The sequence below is a fragment of the Erinaceus europaeus genome, chromosome 9 (genome assembly GCF_950295315.1).
Source record: "Erinaceus europaeus chromosome 9, mEriEur2.1, whole genome shotgun sequence".
NCBI lineage: Eukaryota > Metazoa > Chordata > Mammalia > Eulipotyphla > Erinaceidae > Erinaceus > Erinaceus europaeus.
Window position 1 is genome coordinate 29,713,934 of NC_080170.1, and position 21,374 is coordinate 29,735,307.

Here is a 21,374-nt window from a genome sequence, read left to right on the forward strand (position 1 = left end):
AGTGTTAAAAAAGAAAATACATACTCCTTTTTTAAAATACATAACAGCCATAATTTTAGGTTACTAAGATTAAAAATAAAGTTTCTTTACTACCCTCCAACTCCTGTTATCCAGGCTGCACATAGTTTGGTATGTATGCCTCTAGACTTAAAAAAAAGTCATGTGCATATATATATATATATATATATATATATATATATATATATATATATATATATTAATTTTAAATAAAGATAGGATGCTACTAAGACATTCTTTTCTTTTTCTTTTTTTGCCTCCAGAGTTACTGCTGGGGCTCAGTGTCCACTCCTGATGGCCATTTCTTCCCATTTTATTGGACAGGACAGAGAGAAATTAAGAGAGGAGAAGACAGAGAGGGGGAGAGAAAGACACCTGCAGACCTGCTTCACCGATTATGAAGAAACCCCCTGTAGCTGGGGAGCCAGAGGCTCGAACTGGGATCCTTGTGTCAGTCCTTGTGTTCTGTGCCATGTGTGCTTAACTGGCTGCGCTACTGCCCAGCCTCCCTAAGACATTATTTATCCCCTAAAATATTATTTTCTCTCAATTACATTCAGCATATAGAATATATGGTCATTTGATCTTCAGTCACAGTTCTTATAGCACACACACACATGCACACACACACACACACATGCCTGATTTCCTATTTGTTGAGAGCATTAGAGGTGCATTTTTGATATATTAATGAAGGTCACTTTTGGGAAGCACCTGAGAATGGGGGCTGGTTGCCAGGGTCATCAAAATTAATAGAGGGTATAGCTCTTAGTCCCAAATTCCTGCCCTGACCTCTAGCGAGGAGAGATAAGTTGGAGGTTAAGTGCTATTTAACGGCTAGGGAGTTTACAAGTCATATCTATGGAATGAATCCTCTGCCAAAGCCCCCAAATAGGGGCTTCTGAGCTGGTGAGCATTTGCAACTTGAGAGAGAATGATGGGCTGGAGAGGGCTGAGAGCTCCCTGTGCCTTTTCCCCAACTTTGCCCTGTTTCTCTCTCATCTGGTTGTTGATTCTTAGCCTTTAATATCCCTCATACTAAATCAGTAATGTAGCAACTAAACAATCTTGGCAATTTAACAGAATCCAAGGCTGTAGGTGTGTCCTGGGAATGTCTGATTTACAATTTGTTAATCAAAAGCACAAATGATAATCTGGGCTCGTGGCAGGCACCTGAAGTCTGAGAAGGGAACCTTGGGGATTTCTGAGCTACAGCAGGTTTGTGAGAAGTTCAGGATACAGTCTTGGTATTTTACACCAGTGTCTGCAGCAGAAAGTTTTGGGAGATAGAGCCCTTTAATATGTAGGGTCTGATGTTTTCTCTGAGTAAATAGTGTATGAAATGAGACACTAGCAATACTCTCTGGGAAAGTAATATGTAAATTGAGGCTTGGTTAAAGTTATACATCCAAATAGCAGCTGACTTGGGACCTGTTAAACTCTATAACAATGCTTCTGGCTTTGTTTACTGTTCTATTTCAAATTCATCCTAAATCATATAATCCAATTTTTAAAATTCTAATTATTGAATATTACTTTAAAATGTTACTATTGTAATATAAACTGAAATAATTTATTTTCTTGATCAAGGATTACCAGAGTAAAATGAATGATCCTTACTAACTTGTTATCATCTAACACTATAGCTAACATTATATTCTTATCTTATCTTTTTTTTTGTCTTCAGGGTTATTGCTGGGACTCAGTGCCTGCACTATGAATCCACTGCTCCTGGAGGCTATTTTTTCCCTTTTGTTAGCCTTGTTGTTTATCATTGTTGTTGTTATTATTATTGTCATTGTTGTTGGATAGGACAAAGAGAAATCAAGAGAGGAGGGGAAGACAGAGAGGGGGAGAGAAAGATAAGACACCTGCAGACCTGCTTCACCTCTTGCAAAGCAACCCCCCTGCAGGTGGGAGCTGGGGGCTCGAACAAGGATCCTTAAGCCAGTCCCCCATATTCTTATCTTTTTAAATAATACTTCAGTTTTCTTTTAAAATCCATTCTGAACTCTAAATGTTGGCTAAAATTCTTGTGAATATATATACTTAAAATCATATATATATACATATATATATATATATATACATATATGATTGATTGATTTTTTACCAGAGCACTGCTCAGCTCTGGTTTATGGTGGTGTGGAGGATTGAACCTAAGACTTTGGAGCCTCAAGCATGTGAGTCTCTTAGCATAACCATTATGCTATCTACCCCTCTTCTTGTGATATTTTTAGAATTCTTTTTAAGATTTTATTTATTTATTAATGGGAAAGATAGGAGGAGAGAGAGAGAAAGAACCAGACATCACTCTGGTACATGTGCTGCCTGGGACTGAACTCAGGACCTCATGCTTGAGAGTCCAATGCCTTATCCACTGTGCCACCTCCTGGACCACAGAAATGTTTTTATATAAACCCACCTACAGTTTGAATTTGAAAAGTTGGGTCTGGGTCATAAAGTTGAACCATAGTAATATATTTACCTGTACAAATGATTAATGTATGGGTTGACCCCCAAAGAATTCATCCAGTTCCGAAATGTTCTCTCTTCCTTGCTCTCACCTACAGGAGAGAAATTTACACTGATGATTCAGGGCAAAAGAAAATCAGGAATTATTATTTTATACCATACAGTAGGTACAAGTCAACTATACACACTTTTCTTTATTTTCCCCAGAGCACATATCAGCTCTGGCTTATGGTGGTGCGGGGTACTGAATTTAGAACTTCGGATCCTCAGACATGAGAGTCTCTTTGCATAACCATTATGCTATCAACCCCCACCCCATACTTTTCTATGGTTTCTCTACTATTATCATCTTTTTAGAGGAAGAAGTAAAAATCTTATTGCTAAAGTCCTTCTCTCCTTTCTTCCTAAACAACTTCTATATGCTCTAAATTTTTCCATTCCAAGTCCTTGCTTCATGCCCATGAACTAGTTAGCCATAGGTTTCTCTGTCCAGCAAACTAACAGGTAAACTTAAGTGGCCATATTTGTGGTTGGCACGTACTAAAAAACTTGGTTAAAAAATAATAAAATGGGGGCCAGGTGGTAGCCCAGCAGGTTAAGTGCATATGGTGCAAAGCATAAGCACAGGCACAAGGATCCCTGTTCGAGCCTCAGGCTCCCCACCTGCAGCGGGGACTTGGTCACTTCACAAGTGGTGAAGCCAGTCTGCAGGTGTCTTTCTCTCCCCTTCTCTGTCTTGCCCTCCCCTCTCAATTTTTCCCTGTCCTATCCAAAAATAACAATAACAACAAGGGCACAACAATGACAACAAAATGGGAAAAATGGCATACAGGAGCAGAGGCTTCATAGTAGGCACTGAGCCCCAGGGATAACCTTGGAGGCAAGAAAAAAAAAGTAATAAAACATGGGGGTAGATAGCATAATGATTATGCAAAGAGACGCATACCTGGGGTTCCAAAGTCCCAGGTTCAATCCCCTACACCACCATAAACCAGAGCTGAGCAGTGTGCTCTGGTAAAAAAAAAAAAAAAAAGTAAAAAGGGGGTCGGGCGGTGGTGCAGTGGGTTAAGCGCATGTGGCGCAAACCGGTGTAAGGATCCCGGTTCGAGCCCCCGGCTGCCCACCTGCAGGGGAGTCACTTCACAGGTGGTGAAGCAGGTCTGCAGGTGTCTATCTTTCTCTCCCCTTATCTGTCTTCCCCTCCTCTCTCCATTTCTCTCTGTCCTATCCAACAACAAATTGCATCAACAAGGGCAATAAAACAACAAAGGCAACAAAAGGGAATAAATAAATATTTTTTAAAAAAGAAACCACACTTGCTTGTTTTTATTAAATAGATGAAAATTTTAAATAAAGTATGTGAACTTTCCCCAAAGTAACATAAATACAAAAATAATATGATCAACAGCTTGATGCAAGTGACATTTTTTCACCTTTTAGTTGTTTATCTAGTACAATCTATTATAGATGTAATATTTCCCTAGTAACTAGATCATTTTATATTGTTTCCATCTAGAAAAATCTGATATATATGTATATATACATATATTTTTGTTTGTTTGTTTTTTAATGTATGAGAGAGATAAATAGATACCAGAACATGGCTCAATTCTGGTTTATGGTGATACTAGGGATTGAGCCTGGGACTTGATAGCCTCAGGCATGAGAATCTTTTGCAAAATCATTATGCTATCTCCCTAGCCATGAGTTATATTTTAAAATCATAAACATTAATAGTATAATATTTTTAGTTAAAATAATATCAAATTCCACTGAGCCTGATGTGAATAATATATTTTACAAAACATTATGCTTATACGTTTATTGGGTTCAGAAAATATAATAGACTCCAGAAGTTCATGATTCTTTCTACTTTTCTCAGCTAATTACATAGCTATTAGTTTAATTTTTCATACCTAGAAAGTAAGCTAGATTATTTAAGTGAGCATTTATTTATCTAATGCCATTTCGAGCTCTCTTGATAGATAAATGCTCCAAGTCAAAAGCACTATACATTTGTGCAAGAGCCATAAGAAAACATTAAAGAAAAAAAAAAGCATATGTATACCAGACTGGAAATGTTATTTGGGTTGTGGACAACTGAAAAAAAATCTTAGAAATAAAAGTTAAATTGCTGATTTACAAAATAGAACTATAAAACATTATTCTGACTCTCAAGGCCAAACAAATACTTACAATTGACATATGTTTGAGAAGAATGATCAACAAATGCATTAAAAATAGACTGCTAAGAGGAAAGAAAAAGCACTAACATTTATTTATCACCACTAAACATGCTAAATAATATACTAAGTGCTTTCCTCTTCCTGATTTGATCGTTATTGAGTACAAAACATGTGCTAAAACTGTCATTCACAGAAGGTCATTTTAACTTGCTTTGTAATTCTTCAGAAGAAGTATTGTTAGCCCTGTTTTATACGTGAGAAAACAAAGGCCCACAGAAGTCCCTCAGCTACTAAATGGCAGAACCATGAATTGAAGCTCTTTGTGTTTTTGTGACCTATACATTGTCTATCATCACAAGTGAAATCTTAAATGATCTCTCTATACATAGTCCACATATTGGGCCCAATTTAATATGAACATTTAACATTTAAGTGGGCTTTTAGTTTCCTTTAATTCCACACAGATAAACTTTTCCAATAAGGACATATGGATTATATGACACAGGGGATGTGATAGTTCAAGCTTCAAATTATACTAAGTATCTAGAAAAAATCACAAATTTACAGAGGAAAAGTTTCCAGCAGTCAAAGTGAAATACATTTTTGGCTGATGTATCAGGACATACATATGTTCTTTTTTTTTTTTTTAAAAAAAAAAAGATGATTGATAAATATTCCCCACAGTATCATTTTATATAAAAGCTTATGTAAACATAGTATATAGAAATGGAAATATTTAGCAATCCCAGCCACACTGAAAAAACCCCAAAGCATGCTGTACACTAGCAAAAAGAATTCAAACGTGACAAAAAGGAAAGCGAGCAAGTTGGAAAAGTATCTAGCAAGAATTCAGGGACTATAAAAAGAAGATCATTTTTAATATGCCACTCTAAACAATGCCTTCTAATGTAAGATACATAATGATTTTGAAATGTTCCAGACATATAAGAGCTTAGCTGTCTTCCTTTTATTTACTTTTAAAACTCCTACTCCTTCATCCTACATTTTGAAACAGGAAAAAAAATCCAGCTTTTTTCCTTTTTAATCTATTTTCCGTCAGGTTACAAATCTATGTAGAGAATATAGTTTTTATTTTACTGGATCTAGGGAAGTGAACTGAACTAATCATATTTACTAAATTTGAAACTTCTGTTAATTATAAAACTGCAATTACAAAGCAATTACAAAGAAGTGGAAACTTTAGTTGTGGGGAAAAATATTAAACTAATTTCTCATTCTGTTTCACTTTGGGTAAAAAGGAGATTGATGTGGTCCGGGAGGTGGCGCAGTAGTAAAGCTTTGGACTCTCAAGCATGAGGTCCCGAGTTCAATCCCTGGCAGCACATGTGCCAGAGTGATGTCTGGTTCTTTCTCTCTCCTCCTATCTTTCTTATAAATAAATAAAATATTTGAAAAGGAAATTGATGTGATAGAATGAAATTGACAGCCTCCAATTATGCACCACACAGGAAAATTTCTACTTAACAACTACCATCTGTAAAGTAAGCCAATCAGTAAGAATATTTTAGAATTGGCTCCCTTCTCTGGCAACTGCCAGTTTCTGCTTTTAGTTCTGATACCAACATGAGTTTTTGGTATGCATGTGAGTAAAAGTGTGGTCCAGAAAAAAGAAAAGGTGAGATATTAGGTAATAGAAATAAGGAGAAAGAATTACATATTGACAATTTTTTGTTATGATGATAATTCACATATTGTAAGTAACACAGCTAAAAAAATATACATATGTTATAAAATTTGGATTTGATCCTCACAAACATTACCTGTGATAAAAGGTAAGTTTGTTAATTCAGAACAGAGAGATAAAGGCTTACATTAAATCTGAAGTCCAGTTGTGATAACTGATTTCAATACAACAGTCCATTATTAAAAAAGGCAGATCAAGTAGAGATCATACAAAGTCTCGCTCTGCTATTCTAATTAAGTTTCATTTCTGTTTCTTGTTCATTATAATTAATTTAGGCATATTAAGACAGAAAAACACAGCATGAACAATGCAAAAAAAAATCAACCAATAGAAGGAATAAATGGTACTTATTAAGACACCCATTCAGAATGAATATACAGAGTACAGAAAAGAACTAAATACAGTACCTACATTAGGAGGGGTCAAATCTGCATTTCATGAAGCAAAATAGGAAAGTATTACAAATTATGAGACAGAAAACAATAGCCCACACACAACAAGACAAGTAATGAATATTGTAATTGCTCTTGTATAAAAAACATCAAAAAGAGGATACTGAAGTGAAACTATAGCTTTCAAAGAGAAAAAAAAAAGCTACAGATAATTATTATTTACAATAGATAACCCACCACCCATACTGAAAGTGGAGTTCTGTTTGGGGCCATTTAAGAAAATATTTTAAATTTATGATTTCTTACAGAGAAAAACCAAAACTTACCCCCAGCTTTCTCTTTGAACCCATGCAAATAGCCACTTTCTTGAATTTGAACTTTTTAATGGATTCACAAGTAGACTGAATCTCCTATACAATCCCCTCTGACAGTGAAGTAGGGTAATACCATAAAAAGATACACATCGTGAATCAATTGAAAACAGAACATACCTTCCAATAAATTCATGTCGATGCTGTTATTATTAGGCTTGTATAGGCATGGATAAGTGTTAAAAAGGTTAGCTACAAAAGCTAAATTAAGTTTAGGATTGCCTGAAACCACATCTGCAGGAGTGACAAACTGTCTGCAGCCCAGTTTATCTGCTTCTTGGAGCATGAATCCAGCACGCTTCAGGTCATTTTTCTCCTGAACAATGAAATAAAACAAAAACAGGGTAACCTTTTGATTAGCATAACTTTATTTATACTTACAAGCAAGTACTTTTCCGGCAATATGTTAAATAATGTCAGGTGTACAGGAATTTCAAATTAACTTTCCCATTTCTTTTATATCAATATGAACAGGTTGAATATTCTTGCTGGTATCAGAGTATTGTTTCCCCTTTCAATGCTAAGATACACAACAAAACTCTAAAACATGGTATGTAATAAGTTTCTAAAAGTCAAATTATTGGTAGCCTGTTCAAGGCCTTATATTAGAGTATCTTTTAACTAAGAAGTTAGTTGTCTCACTCATTCTGCTCTGAGTGTTATTTCATTAGTCTCTTTTCTCAGTGAAAAAAACTTGAAATACATATTTAAAAAATACATATTTATTTGTAAAAATACATATTTATTTGTAATCAATCAAAAGGAGCAACGCTTTTCACAATTTCAGACTTTGGAAGCAAAACCATTATTTATGCACATGAAAAACATCTCTACACTGTGTTATAACCATACATATATCATAGTATGACACTTAGCAATTTAGTATATTCAAAATAAGTATGGGCATTTAAGTACAATATGATAAACTTCATTTGAAGTTAAAAAGTAAAATTAAAAACTCTATTTTTTAAGAAATATATTTCCTTATATGCTTATAAGAAGCTATAGAAAAAAGAAAATTGGAGTTGGGGAGACAGTATAATGGTTATGCAAAAGACTTTCATGCCTGAGGCTCCAATACTCCAGGTTCAATCCCCAGGACCATCATAAACTAGAGCTGAGCACTGTTCTGGTAGCTCTGTGTGTGTATCTTTCTGTCATTAAAAATAAATTTAAAAAATATAAAGGAAAAGAAAGATAAAGAAAACTGGAGGGCTGGATGGTGGCACACCTGGTTACCTGCACATATTATCATGTGTGAGCAACTGGGTTCGTTCCAGCCCCATTCCTGACCTGCAGGAGGGAAGCTTCACAAGCAATAAAGCAGGTCCACAGATGTCTCTTTTTACTTTTCCTTTCCCTTTAAAATTTCTATCTGTCCTATTAAATAAAATCATAAAAAAATAAAAAGGGAAAAATAGTCTCCAGGAGCAGTAGATGTGCTGTGCAGACACGGAGCCCCAGCAATAACCCTGATGGTAATAACAACAACAACAATAATAATAATGCAAAAGAAGAATGAATGTAAGATTCAAGATGGCGATTACTATATTAAGGAGGGGCAAAAATGAATAGAGAAGAATTACACAGTTAATATGAATCAATGTCAAGGTTTTGGCTTTCCTGTTGTACTGAGAATTGATAAGGCTTATTACAATTATAAAAAAGCAGTAAGAACAAAAAAATAAAAAGGAGAGGCTTGAACTCAAGGTAAGAATAAAATAAGAGTATAAACAAGAATTGCAACTTTCTATTTCTACACTAACGTTGTAAAAAAATTAAAATTTAAGGGAGTCAGGTGATAGTGCAGTGGGTTAAGTGCACATGGTACAAAGCGCAAGGACCAGCATAAGGATCCCAGTTAGAGCCCCTGGCTACCCACTTGCAGGGGAGTTGCTTCACAGGTGGTGAAGCAGGTCTGCAGGTGTCTTTCTCTCCCCCTCTCTGTCTTCCCCATCTCTCTCATTTGTCTCTGTCCTATCCAACAACGATAACATCAATAACACAATAACTACAATAATAAAAAAACAAGGGCAACAAAATAAAGGGAAAATAAATAAATAAATATTTAAAAAAATTAAAAACTATATTTATTAAAAATTTAAATTTAAATGCAATCAGAGAAAGCAGTAGCTTCTATGCTAAAAACAATTCAAAAAATTTCTTAGCAACATCACAATAACTAAACTTTACTTAGATCTTAATTCAAATAAACTCTAAAAGAATTTGAGATTTGTGAGATAGCATAATAGTTATGCAAAAGACTTTCATGCGTGTGGTTCTCAGTTCCCAGGGTCAATCCTTTCCACCACCATAAGACAAAGCTGAGCAGTGCTCTGGTCTTTCTCTCTATGTCTTTCTTAATAAAATAAAATAGATAAAACATTTTTTTGAAATGTCACCTTTGACTGGATATTTTGATATTATAAATTATCATTGGGAGTCGGGCAGTGGCACAGCGGGTTAAGTGCACATGGTGCGAAGCACAAGGACTGGAATAAGGATCTGGGTTCGAGCCCCCTACTCCCCACCTGGAGGGGAGTCACTTCACAGGCGGTGAAGCAGGTGTCTGTCTTTCTCTCCCTCTCTCTGTCTTCCCCTCCTCTCTCCACTTCTCTCTGTCCTATCCAACAATAACGACATCAATAACCTCAACAATGTTAAACAAGAAGGGCAACAAAAGGGAAAATAAAAAATATATATCATTTTAGATATAAGGTATCAGCTGTCTTTTAGAAGTGTATTTATAAATATTAATATATTAAAACATTTACCAATAAAATGCTATAACATTTAATATTTGCTTCAAATATGGGAGAAGAGGGAAATAGGTAGATGAAAAATTTAAAAAATATGAGCTTATAATTGCTTAGTTTAGAAGATGAACACATGGTGTTTCTGTATATTAAGTATACTAAATCTGTTCACTTTCGAAGATGCTTGTAACAGGCTTTAAAGTTCCTAATTTTCTGACCCAAATAATTTGCAAAATTTTCATAGTTTACAATACTAAATTTCCTAGGAGTTTACTATAGTAATGTGAAATGCAAATGATTAGCAATGTCTCAGTGTTCTTTAGAAGTAAACATTATGTACCCCTCTTATTCTATGGTTTTGTTAATGTCTCCTTTCTTAAATAAAACAAATTAAAAAATTAAAAAAAAAAAAAGAAATATCTAAGAGAATACTCAGTAGTTTATGAAGCCACAAGAAAAAAATGAACAAAAGGAAACAAATAGTAACAAATATAAATATTTCTTAAGCACACACACACAAAAAAAGAAGTAAACATTATGGAAAGTACACATTAAGTATTTAATAGATTTTAATACAAACCAGAGTTTGACCAGACTTTAATGCTGAAACAGAATCATCCCACTATCTATCTACAACTTAAGCTAAAAAGAATGATTTTCTTATAGAATGTGTGTTGTGAGTCAGGATCTGTATCTGTCGTTTTTATACCACAAATGCTAGGAATTGTTCTTTTGCGTATTACAAAAGTTTTTCTTTTAGTTAAAAACTGTATTCACGGGAGTCAGGTGGTAGCGCAGTGTATTAAGCGCACGTGGCGCAAAGCACAAGGACAGGTGGAAGGAAGGATCCCAGTTCGAGCCCCCGGCTCCCCACCTGCAGGGGCGTCGCTTCACAGGCAGTGAAGCAGGTCTGCAGGTGTCTATCTTTCTCTCCCCCTCTCTGTCTTCCCCTCCTCTCTCCATTTCTTTCTGTCCTATCTAACAATGATGAGATCAATAACAACAACAATAATTACAACAACAATGAAAAAGAGCAAGGGCAACAAAAGGGAAAAGGTAAATAAATATTAAAAAATTCACAAAAAAAAACTGTACTCACATTAAATCCTGAAAGGTCAATGGAGATGGCAGGTCCATCATCCCGGTCACCTTTAGGTGCAATCTGATTTAATAGATGAAAATAGGCTCTTGAATCCTTCAAGAAAAGAAATGAATAACAACGTTAACATAATGAAATAACCACTGAATTCAGGAAAAATAATCAGGCTTGGATTGTTCTTTTTTCAAAGAATGGAATAAGAAGTCAGTAGCTTTACTTGGCACTTAAAAACTCCTGAATGTACTATGTTGTTTCACACTCATAGCTTCTAACACTCCTGCTTCACACCTCAGAGTTTCCTTTTTTTTTTTTTTTAATTTTTATTAGTGACTTAATGTTCATTCACAAAAGTCATGAAACAACAGGGGGTATAATTCTGTACCACCACCAGAGTTCTGTATCCCCACTTCCTTTATCAGAAACTACAGTAGTTCTCCCAAGGTTGCAGATACTGGTCGACTATTATTTCTATAACTGTCTGTCTTTATCTATTTAGATAGATAGATAGATAATTTGTCCTCTTTCCTTTCTTTAATTTTCTTTTTTTATTATCTTTATTTATTGGATAGAGACATCTGGAAATCAAGAGCAAGGGGGACACAGAGAGGGAAATAGACAAAGAGACACCTGCAGTCCTGCTTCACCACTTGTGAAGCTTTCCCCTTGCAGGTGGAGACCATGGGCTTGAACCTGGGTCCTTGTGCACTGTAACATGTGCGCTCAACTGGGTATACCACCACCCAGCCCCCCTCTTTCCTTTCTAAGTCACACCTATACCTATTACTATTTCTGAATGTCCTTTTCCCCCCCTCTTTTCTTTCTGGGTCCTGATGGAGTTAAGAGCCTGCTCATCAGCTTCTTTTATCATTTCTCTCCCTCTGGGAGTATGGACCAAAAAATTTTTTTAAATAGTTTTTAAAAATATTTATTTATTCCTTTTTGTTGCCCTTGTTGTTTTATTGTTATAGTTTTTATTGATGTCATTGTTGTTGGATAGGACAGAGAGAAATGGAGAGAGGAGGGGAAGGCAGAGAGGAGGAGAGAAAGACACCTGCAGACCTGCTTCACCACTTGTGAAGCGACTCCCCTACAGGTGGGGAGCTGGGGCTCGAACCAGGATCCTTAGGCCAGTCCTTGTGCTTCACGCCATGTGCGCTTAACCTGCTGCACTACCGCCCAACTCCCAGACCAAAATTCTTTATGGGGTTCAAAAAGTGGGAGTTCTGGCTTCTGTAATTGCTTCTCCACTGGATATGGACATTGGCAGTTGATCTATATGCCCAGCCTATTTCTATTTTCCCTAGTGGCATAGGGTTCTGGAGAGGTGAGGTTCCAGGACATATTGATGAAGTCATCTGCCCAGGGAGGCTAGGATGGAATCATGATATCATCTGCAACTTTACACATGCTACATGTGTAGCACATGCTACAATGCACAAGGACCCAGGTTCAAAACCCCAGAATATTAACCCCCAGGGGAGGGGAAAAGCTTCACAAATGGAAAAGCAGTGCTGCAGGTGTCACTCTCTCTCTCCCTGTCTATCTCCCAGCCCCTTCTGAATTTCTCTCTGTCTCTACCTAAAATAAATTTATTAATTAAATATTAAAAAAAGAAAATTTGTTCATTTAAAAAAAAAGGTAATGTGATAATGTAACTGAGTCAGTGATCCCTAGAATCTCCCAGCCCAGGTACATTCACCAGCAGAATTGTGAAGGTTTTTAATTTTAATTGGTTTGTTTTTCAGCAATAGATAATTAAACTATCAATCTCTGAGATATTTATCTCTCCATGGTCTTGATTTTTCTAACATCCCAATATTCTGGCACTTAGGGCCTATCACATTGTTAGGACCAACATTTTATATAGAGATAGACATACATACAGAGACAGAGAGAGGGAGACACATCATAACGCTGGAGCCACAGCCCACGGCGCCACAGCACCTCCCATGCTATGTTGTGCTAGGACTCCACCAGTTGAGTTGTTTCTCCAGCCACACAAGGTAACTTTAAAGAAACAAATTCCAGCTAGGCCACTATGACAGGAATTGATCTGACTGAAGGTATTAATATATGTAAAGAGGAAATATGAATGCCATAATTTATTAGTCTAGAAAAAAGAAAGCATAAAGAAGGAAAACCTGCCTGGGGAGGGTTGTTGGTAGGCACCCTGAACGTTACACTACAGCTTCCTTGACAAGGTTCTCCCAGTAGGAGAGCTACTTTGGTGGAGAGACAAAACTATAATGTCTCACTTTGTCTATTGGTTCACTGAGCTCTCAGATAACTTGATCTTCCATTAGCTGGAAGAGGGAGTAACAGTGTTAAACCTGTGAGGCACACAAGGGTCTCTAGTCCAGCAAAAAGCTATAGTTGTCAGTCCAAATTAAAAGACTGACATCCCCATTATAACTGGATCTATTTATAGCATATGAAAATGGGAAAGGGTGGGAGGAGAGCAGGGTTATAGCTCAATGGTAGAGTGAACACTTTTGTATATGAGGCTGTGAGTCTGATATCCAGTACTCTACCCCAAAAGGGGAGAAGGTATGCTTTAATCTGATAAATCTATGATCTCCTTACTTTCATAGCCAGTTGTATTTCTTATTTAAAGCCAATAAATTAGTCTGTTTATAAGAGACTATAGAGGATCCAACTTAGTGAAAACAACAATTTCATTTTCCACGCTGGATCCTTGCAGATTACACTTTAGTTCAAATTCCAATTGGAAATCCTTATGGTTTTTACATTCTATGCCCTTAGTTCATGTCATAATCTTGAACATTATAATACAGACCTTAATGTCCTGGCTAAAGTTGTTGATGGTGCGCCAGCCAGCATTGGTCAGGTGGTAGTTCACCCATCGCAGCAGTAACTCCTCTGGAGAAAGCTTCATCAGCTCCTCTAGTTCCTCACCTTCCTTTAGCAATGCAATCAGAGCTTGAAGAAAACAATGAAATGTAAATCCTTCCCATAGTGAGTCTTTGCCTATAAGAAGTCTTTGTCTGATCCCTCTCTCCATTATCACTGGTGATTTCCATCAGGAACAACATGATGGAACCCTTTGGGGGCCTTCATAGGACCTTGCCTTCAATGTGCATCAACAATGGTAGAGAATGTTCCATCCTCCGAAGGGGGTTTGGGATAACTTACTCTATCTACTATCTGAAGAAGATGGGTCCTGAAATTGGTCCAACTCAGAATGTTCCTACTCATGACCACAGAATGCAAGTTCAGACCTACAGGGATGTAGAGGTTACATGGGCTCCTAAGCTGAATATGGGCCCCAGATCAAATTGATGGGGTTTACAGTCAACAATATTTACATACTTTTCCCATATTTGAGAGCTGTTCTCTTCCTTGATTCAGTTTTCTAGCCCTTTTTCCTGCCATGACATCATTTCTCCAGACAATAACTTGGGTCCACCTGCATATCAGATGTCAGGCTCAGAAAAAAGAAGAAAAAAAAAACACTAGTATAGCCAGAGGCCCTTTGGAATATAACTAAAATAGGCCTACTAGCTATCTACAAAACAGAGACCCCCAACTCTTCATCTGAACTATTCCACTCTTTAGGATCATGATTAGTCAACAATTTGTTTCACTGTATATGTTAACTCTTTTTTTCAGCCACCAGATTCCAGGTGCTACCATCATGCCAACCTGAGCAGAGAACCCCACCAATGTGTCCTGGAGCTCCACTTCCCCAAAGCCCTGCCCCACTAGGGAAAAAGAGAGACAGGCTGGGAATATGGATCGACCTCTCAAGGCCCATGTTCAGCGGGGAAGCAATTACAGAGGCCAGACCTTCCACCGTTTGCACCCCATAATGACCCTGGGTCCATACTTCCAGAAGGATAAAAAATAGGAAAGCTTTCAAGGGAAGGGATGGGATATGGAGTTCTGGTGGTGGGAACTGTGTGGAGTTGTACCCCTCTTATCCTATGGTTTTTGTCAGTGTTTCCTTTTCATAAATAAAAATATTTTAAAAAAGAAGTCTATGTGAATCACATATTTGATGATCATACCTTCATTCCTGGAAATCTCAATATCAGCAAAAAGGCCAACTTTGATAATCTGCCAGAGAAGTCCCAAGACCAAGTGAGGTTTTCCTTCCTTGAGATCTTGGGCACCAATGTTGACCACAGTACAGCCAATCGCAGAGGCAGAATTCAGGGCCAAGTTTAAGTTTTCCTGCATTGCCACACACAAACACACACAAAAAAGTGTGAAGTACTTTGTAAAGCATCATCTACATGGTGCAAAGATAAAAATGAAAAAATGGATTCAATTTTTAAAAATTTATTATCGGATAAAGGCAGAGAGAAATTGGTGCCAGGTGGTGGAGCACCTGATTGAGCTCACATGTTACAATTTGCAAGGATCCAGGTTCAAGCTCTTTGTCCCCACCTGCAGATGGAAAGCTTTGTGAGTGGTGAAGCAGTGTTGTAGGTGTCTCTCTGTCTCTCTCCCACTCTATCACCCACTTCCCTCTCGATTTCTGTCTCTATCCAATAAATAAATAAAGATAATATTTAAAAAAAAAAAAAAGAGAGACAAAGAAATTGAGAGGAGAGGGAAATAAGTGAAGTGGACCCCTTGCAGGTGAGGAACAGGGGCTCAATCCTAGGTCCCTGCCATTGGTAATATGTGCACTTGACTGGGTGTGCCGTTGCCTGGGCCCAGAGCATAAAGAACATTTGCTCCAGTTGTTATTCGCCAGAGTGCAGCAATAGGGGAAAGAACAGAACTGAAAACTGTTTTACAATAGTGTTCATTTCCTCACTCTTCCCGGAGAAGAAATCAGAAAGTTTGATTGTTCAGTTGCAGGCACTGCCATCAGTTCTCCAGTGGCAAACATCAGCAGACTGTTGGTGCTCTTAAGATTCTGAATTCCTCCCCTTGCTATTTCGGCCAATCTTGGTTGTTGTGTGGTGATCCTCCCCAATCTGTCTTTGTTTGAATTTGCCTGCCTGCCCCACTACACACACGCACACACAAGACTAAGACTTGACAAGACTTCCTTAGACCACAATTCCTAATCTCACATTATGACCTCAATGTTTTGCTTCAAAATACTGCCAGGACATTGCAAGCAGTGTTTTCTCTTGATGCAGTATGCAATATTAAACTCATCCTTGTCTACTGTTGGTGATAAATGGGGAACTAGCTCTTGATGCTAATTTTATTTCAATTATATCACATGTTGACTCTACAAGTACAACAAGTGATATACAAGTAAGCAACTAAAAAAGCAGAGTCAGGAGGTGAAATGTGCTTCAAGTAATTGCTAGGCTTTAGTTAGAAGGCACAACACTATTGTTGTATTGGGAAGTAGGGGATAAAATAATCACTATTGTGTAAGACCAATTCTAAGCATTTTAAGGTTATTAACAGTAGCAAGAGAACTGATAAAGTTCTCATCTTCCCTGAATATTCAGTCTTCCTTTCTGAAGATCTATGTTGCAAGGGCTACATAAGAACAAAGTAGAACCCCCCAACAATTGGAATACAAGAAAAGTGTTCTTCCTCCCTGTGTCAGAGTCCTATTCAGTAAAGCAGGGTACCTTGCCCCCCACCCCCACCTTTTTCTTACCAAAGAACTGCTCAGCTCTGGCTTATCGTGGTAAAGGAACTGAATCTGGGATTTTGGAATCACCCGGGCTATTTTACCTCATAGATATTTAAAGAGACATAGCACACAGCAGTTGATTGGGATTAGCCATACATTCTCACAAATATTTTCTGTGCATTTAAGTGCTTTATGTGCCTAAGCCATAGTTTCCAATACCAGGTAGAAAGATTTACAGGGTTAGCTACATTTATTTGGGGAAAAGACATAATTTTTTTTTTGCCTCCAGGGTGATTGCTGGGGCTTGGTGCCTATGAATCCAATGCTCTTGGAGGCTATTTTTCCCCCTTGTTGCCTATCCTTGTCTTTGTTGTTGTTGTTATTATTATTATTGTTGTTGTTGCTGCACTACGAATCCACTGCTCCTGGAGGCTGTTTTTCCCCCTTGTTGTTTATCCTTGTCATTGTTATTATCATTGTTGCTTTGAGCCATGTAAACTTAACCCACTACACTACAACCTGACCCCCCCCCTTTTTTTTTTTTACTGTTACCAGGTTATTGCTGGACTCCACACCTCACAACAACAAATCCAATGCTCCTTATGGCCTTTTTTTTTTTTTTTTGATAGGACAGATAGAAATTGAGAAGGAAGGGATTCGGGCGGCAGCGCAGCGGGCTAAGCGCACGTAGCGCAAAGCGCAAGAACCTGTGCGAGGATCCCCGTTCCTGCCCCGCACCCCACCTGCAGGTGAAGCAGATCTGCAAGTGGCTACCTTCCTCTTCCCCTCTCTGTCTTCCCCTCCTCTCCATTTCTCTCTGTCCTATCCATCAATAACAACTACAACAATTAAAAAAAACACAAGAGCAACAAAAAGGAATAAATAAATAAATAAATATTAAAAAAAAGAAATTGGGAAGGAAGTATAGAGACACCTGCAGACTTGCTTCAGCACTCACCTGTGAAGCTTCACCCCAGTGAAAGTGGGAAGCAAAGACTCAAACCCAGGTAATGTGTGCACTTAACCAGGGGTGCCCAATCCCTGACATAATTTGTTATTCAGGTTTTATTCTTATCTTACACATCATTGTTTTTTTACTCCATTTGGAGCATCCAGATGAGTTGTATGTTGTCATTACTTAAATTGTTACTATATTGAAGTGAAATTGCAGGTGTGTGTGTGTGTGTGTGTGTGTGTGTACATTTGAATACATATGTAAGTATTTGTATATACATATATACCTAGAAATTAGTTAATTGCACTGGATTTTCTACATGTTATAAAGAACAGACTCTTTTTCCTATCCCCACTCTTCTGTTAGCTTCCCGAGTTCCAAGTCTCTGTATCATTACCATCTGGTTTTTTGAGTCTTAGTTATATAATTAATTTTTCTTTCCATAATGATAAACAAGCAGAGAAATGTAGCTCAGCAGCACACTGGGCAGAGGAAGAGATGAGAAAGTAAGACAAAAGTAAGCTGTGTCCTGCTCTTAACTACTCAATCTGCCCCTGTCCTCTACTGTGTGTCATTTTCATCCTTTTGTAGTTATTTTTTCATATATCATGCTAATACCCCAAACTGTCATCATGAGGTGAAAAGCCATATTATAATCTTTTATAAATGAATTAGGTTTCTTGAGGTAACGTTTCATGGGAAACTGATAGTTTCTAACAGATCTATTCCCAGAGCTCTAAAATTACTGAATCAACAAGACAGATTTTTGTATCCACAGTAATACTTTGCCCTTCCCAGAGGCCTGACTTTTCTCACTCTACACTAGCATATTCTTTCAATTGTCCCAGAGACTTACACCTTATCCCTGTTAGAAGAATGTTATCTATCAACAAAAAAACAACCCAGCCCTCCAGTCACTGCAAAGCAGTTACAATTTTGTAAAATTTTAATGTATTAAATACAGGTATCAAAAGTAAAGACAATAAATAAAAAGGTTGTATTTCAGTGTATATTCAGTGCCATAAAAATCTGTCTCCAAGGGGTCGGGCGGTGGCGCACTGGGTTAAGCGCACGTGGCGCAAAGCGCAGGGACCGCCATAAGGATCCCAGTTCGGGCCCCTGGCTCCCCACCTGCAGGGGAGTCGCTTCACGGGCAGTGAAGCAGGTATGCAGGTGTCTATCTTTATCTCCCCCTCTCTCTCTGTCTTCCCCTCCTCTCTCCATTTCTCTCTGTCCTATCCAACAACAAAGCAACGTCAACAATGGCAATAATAACCGCAACGAGGCTGCAACAACTAGGGCAACAAAAAGGGGGAAAAATGGCCTCCAGGAGCGGTGGATTCATGGTGCAGGCACCGAGCCCAGCAATAACCCTGGAGGGAAAAAAAAAAAAAATCTGTCTCCAATGTGTCCTGGAGCCCTACCCCACTAGGGAAAGACAGGCTGGGAGTATGGATCGACCTGTCAACACCCATGCTCAGCCGGGAAGCAACTTCAAAAGCCAGACCTTCCACCTTCTGCACCCCATAATGACCTTGGATCCATACTCCTAAAGGGATAAAGAATAGGAAAGCTATCAGGGGAGGGGATGCGATATGGAATTCTGATGGTGGTAATTGTGTGGAGTTGTACCCCTCTTAAAAAAAATCTGTGTCTCATGTGTTCTAAACATAAGATGCATGTAAATATTCTCATCACTCACAGACATCAGACAAGCCTTCTTGGAACAAAATTGAAAAGAAAATAATCATCTGGAAAAGCAGAAATGGCTTCTTTGAGAATGGTAACTTCTTCTATGTAATATTACTATGTAATATTTATGTAATATTTATGGGGACATGAAGGACAAAAAAGTCCTGTCAATCAACATTCCATTCTACACTTTTTAAAGACAACAGAAACGGGATTACTTCTAGATGGTCCAAGATCTACCATGTACCACTACCCTATTGTTGTAGGCTCTTTATAGAAAAGACATGGCAACTTTAGCCAAAACAAGGATTTTACTATCCAACAGACATGAAGGAAAATACTTAGCAAAGGTTAGAATCAAACAGTTACTGATGCTACTATTGCCACCTTATGGGAGTGCAGTACAGTAGTTAAAATGAAGGGATTGAAAGCACTTATTCACATTCTGGCTCTGCCGCTGTGGAACCTGTCAGTGCTTCAGTTTCCTCGTGTAATAACATTCTAGAGATTTTTGAAGGCAATATGGCTTCTGAGTTCCTGGACTTTAACAGTGGAAAAATGGACTACAGAACAACCCAGTACAAAAAGGGCAGTTGGAAAAGAAAAAAAAAAAGAACACTAAGAGACCCAGAGCCAGAGAACACAGAACAGTCTCTGTATCTCTGATCTACTGACTGAGGTAGAGGTCAGTCAATGCATGGCTTGTTAACACCACTTTGTTCTGGACTCTACACAGACTTCTCAACATTGCAGTATTACACATGGGTTTTAACCCGTATAAGAATGTACTTATACAGCCTGGGCATTCTGTGTTTTTAGGATAGCAGAAATGGCAGACTAGTCCACTACCAGGCCACTGTTGCAACAGGAAGCAGCTTGCATATGTGCTTTGATCATCGCTATAATGTTTCCTGGACTAATGGTACTGTACTACAACAAAGCAAGGGACAATGGGAAGGGAATGGAATGGGGGGGGGAGGCATTGGGGTAAGAGGGGTATGGGGTCCTTCATGTGGGGGGATAAGTGTATATAACAGCCATCTGTTATGAAGAACTGGGACACCATACACTATAGACAAATGTACTGTAATTTATTACCTCCCCAATAATTTTTTTAAAAAATACTGTGAAATGACAAAATATGGTATAAATATACAATGTTGTACTGTTTTGCTTCTTTGTGATACCAGGGCTTCATCTCTGCACAGTACTACTTTTTTAAAAAATTTATTTCTTTATTGGGGAATTAATGTTATACATTCAACAGTAAATACAATAGTTTGTACATGCATAACATTCCCCAGTTTCCCATTTAACAATACAACCCCCACTGTGTCATTTATCATCCTTCATGGATCTGTATTCTCCCCACCCACCCACCCCAGAGTCTTTTACTTTGGTGCGATATGCCAATTACATTTCAGGTTCTACTTGTGTTTTCTTTTCTGGTCTTGTTTTTCAACTTCTGCCTGAGAGTGAGATCATCTCATATTCATCCTTCTGTTTCTGACTTATTTCACATAACATGAATTTTTCAAGGTCCATCCAAGATCGGTTGACAACGGAGAAGTCACCATTTTTTACAGCTGAGTAGTATTCCATTGTGTATATATACCACAACTTGCTCAGCCACTCATCTGTTGTTGGACACCTGGGTTGCTTCCAGGTTTTGGCTATTACAAATTGTGCTGCCAAGAACATATGTGTACACAGATCTTTTTGGATGGATGTGTTGGGTTCCTTAGGATATATCCCCAGGAGAGGAATTGCAGGGTCATAGGGTAGGTCCATTTCTAGCTTTCTGAGAGTTCTCTAGACTGTTCTACACTGAGGTTGGACCAATTGGCATTCCCACCAGCAGTGTAGGAGAGTTCCTTTGACCCCACAACCTCTCCAGCATTTGCTGCTGTTACCTTTTCTGATGTATGACATTCACACAGGAGTGAAGTCATATCTCATTGTTGTCTTGATTTGCATTTCTCTGACAATCAGAGACTTGGAGCATTTTTTCATGTGTTTCTCAGCCTTTTGGATCTCTTCTGTGGTGAATATTCTGTCCAAGTCCTCCCCCCATTTTTGGATGGGGTTATTTGTTGTCTTGTTATTGAGTCTGGCAAGCTCTTTATATATGTTGCTTATTAAACTCTTATCTG

At 37.9% G+C, this 21,374-nt stretch overlaps 1 protein-coding gene across 2 annotated transcripts in view; it reads right to left on the bottom strand.

Annotated features, from left to right (window-relative positions):
* Positions 1–21,374, bottom strand: part of PLS1 (plastin 1) — a 111,909-nt gene that overhangs the window by 19,826 nt on the left and 70,709 nt on the right. For both annotated transcript variants that reach the window (XM_060197559.1, XM_007524068.2), the window contains exons 7-11: positions 15,031–15,196; positions 13,800–13,942; positions 11,003–11,098; positions 7,268–7,463; positions 2,507–2,585 (exon numbers count right to left, since the gene is read on the bottom strand). In XM_060197559.1, the coding sequence (XP_060053542.1) occupies positions 2,507–2,585; positions 7,268–7,463; positions 11,003–11,098; positions 13,800–13,942; positions 15,031–15,196 (680 nt within the window). The remainder of the gene's footprint in view (positions 1–2,506; positions 2,586–7,267; positions 7,464–11,002; positions 11,099–13,799; positions 13,943–15,030; positions 15,197–21,374) is intronic.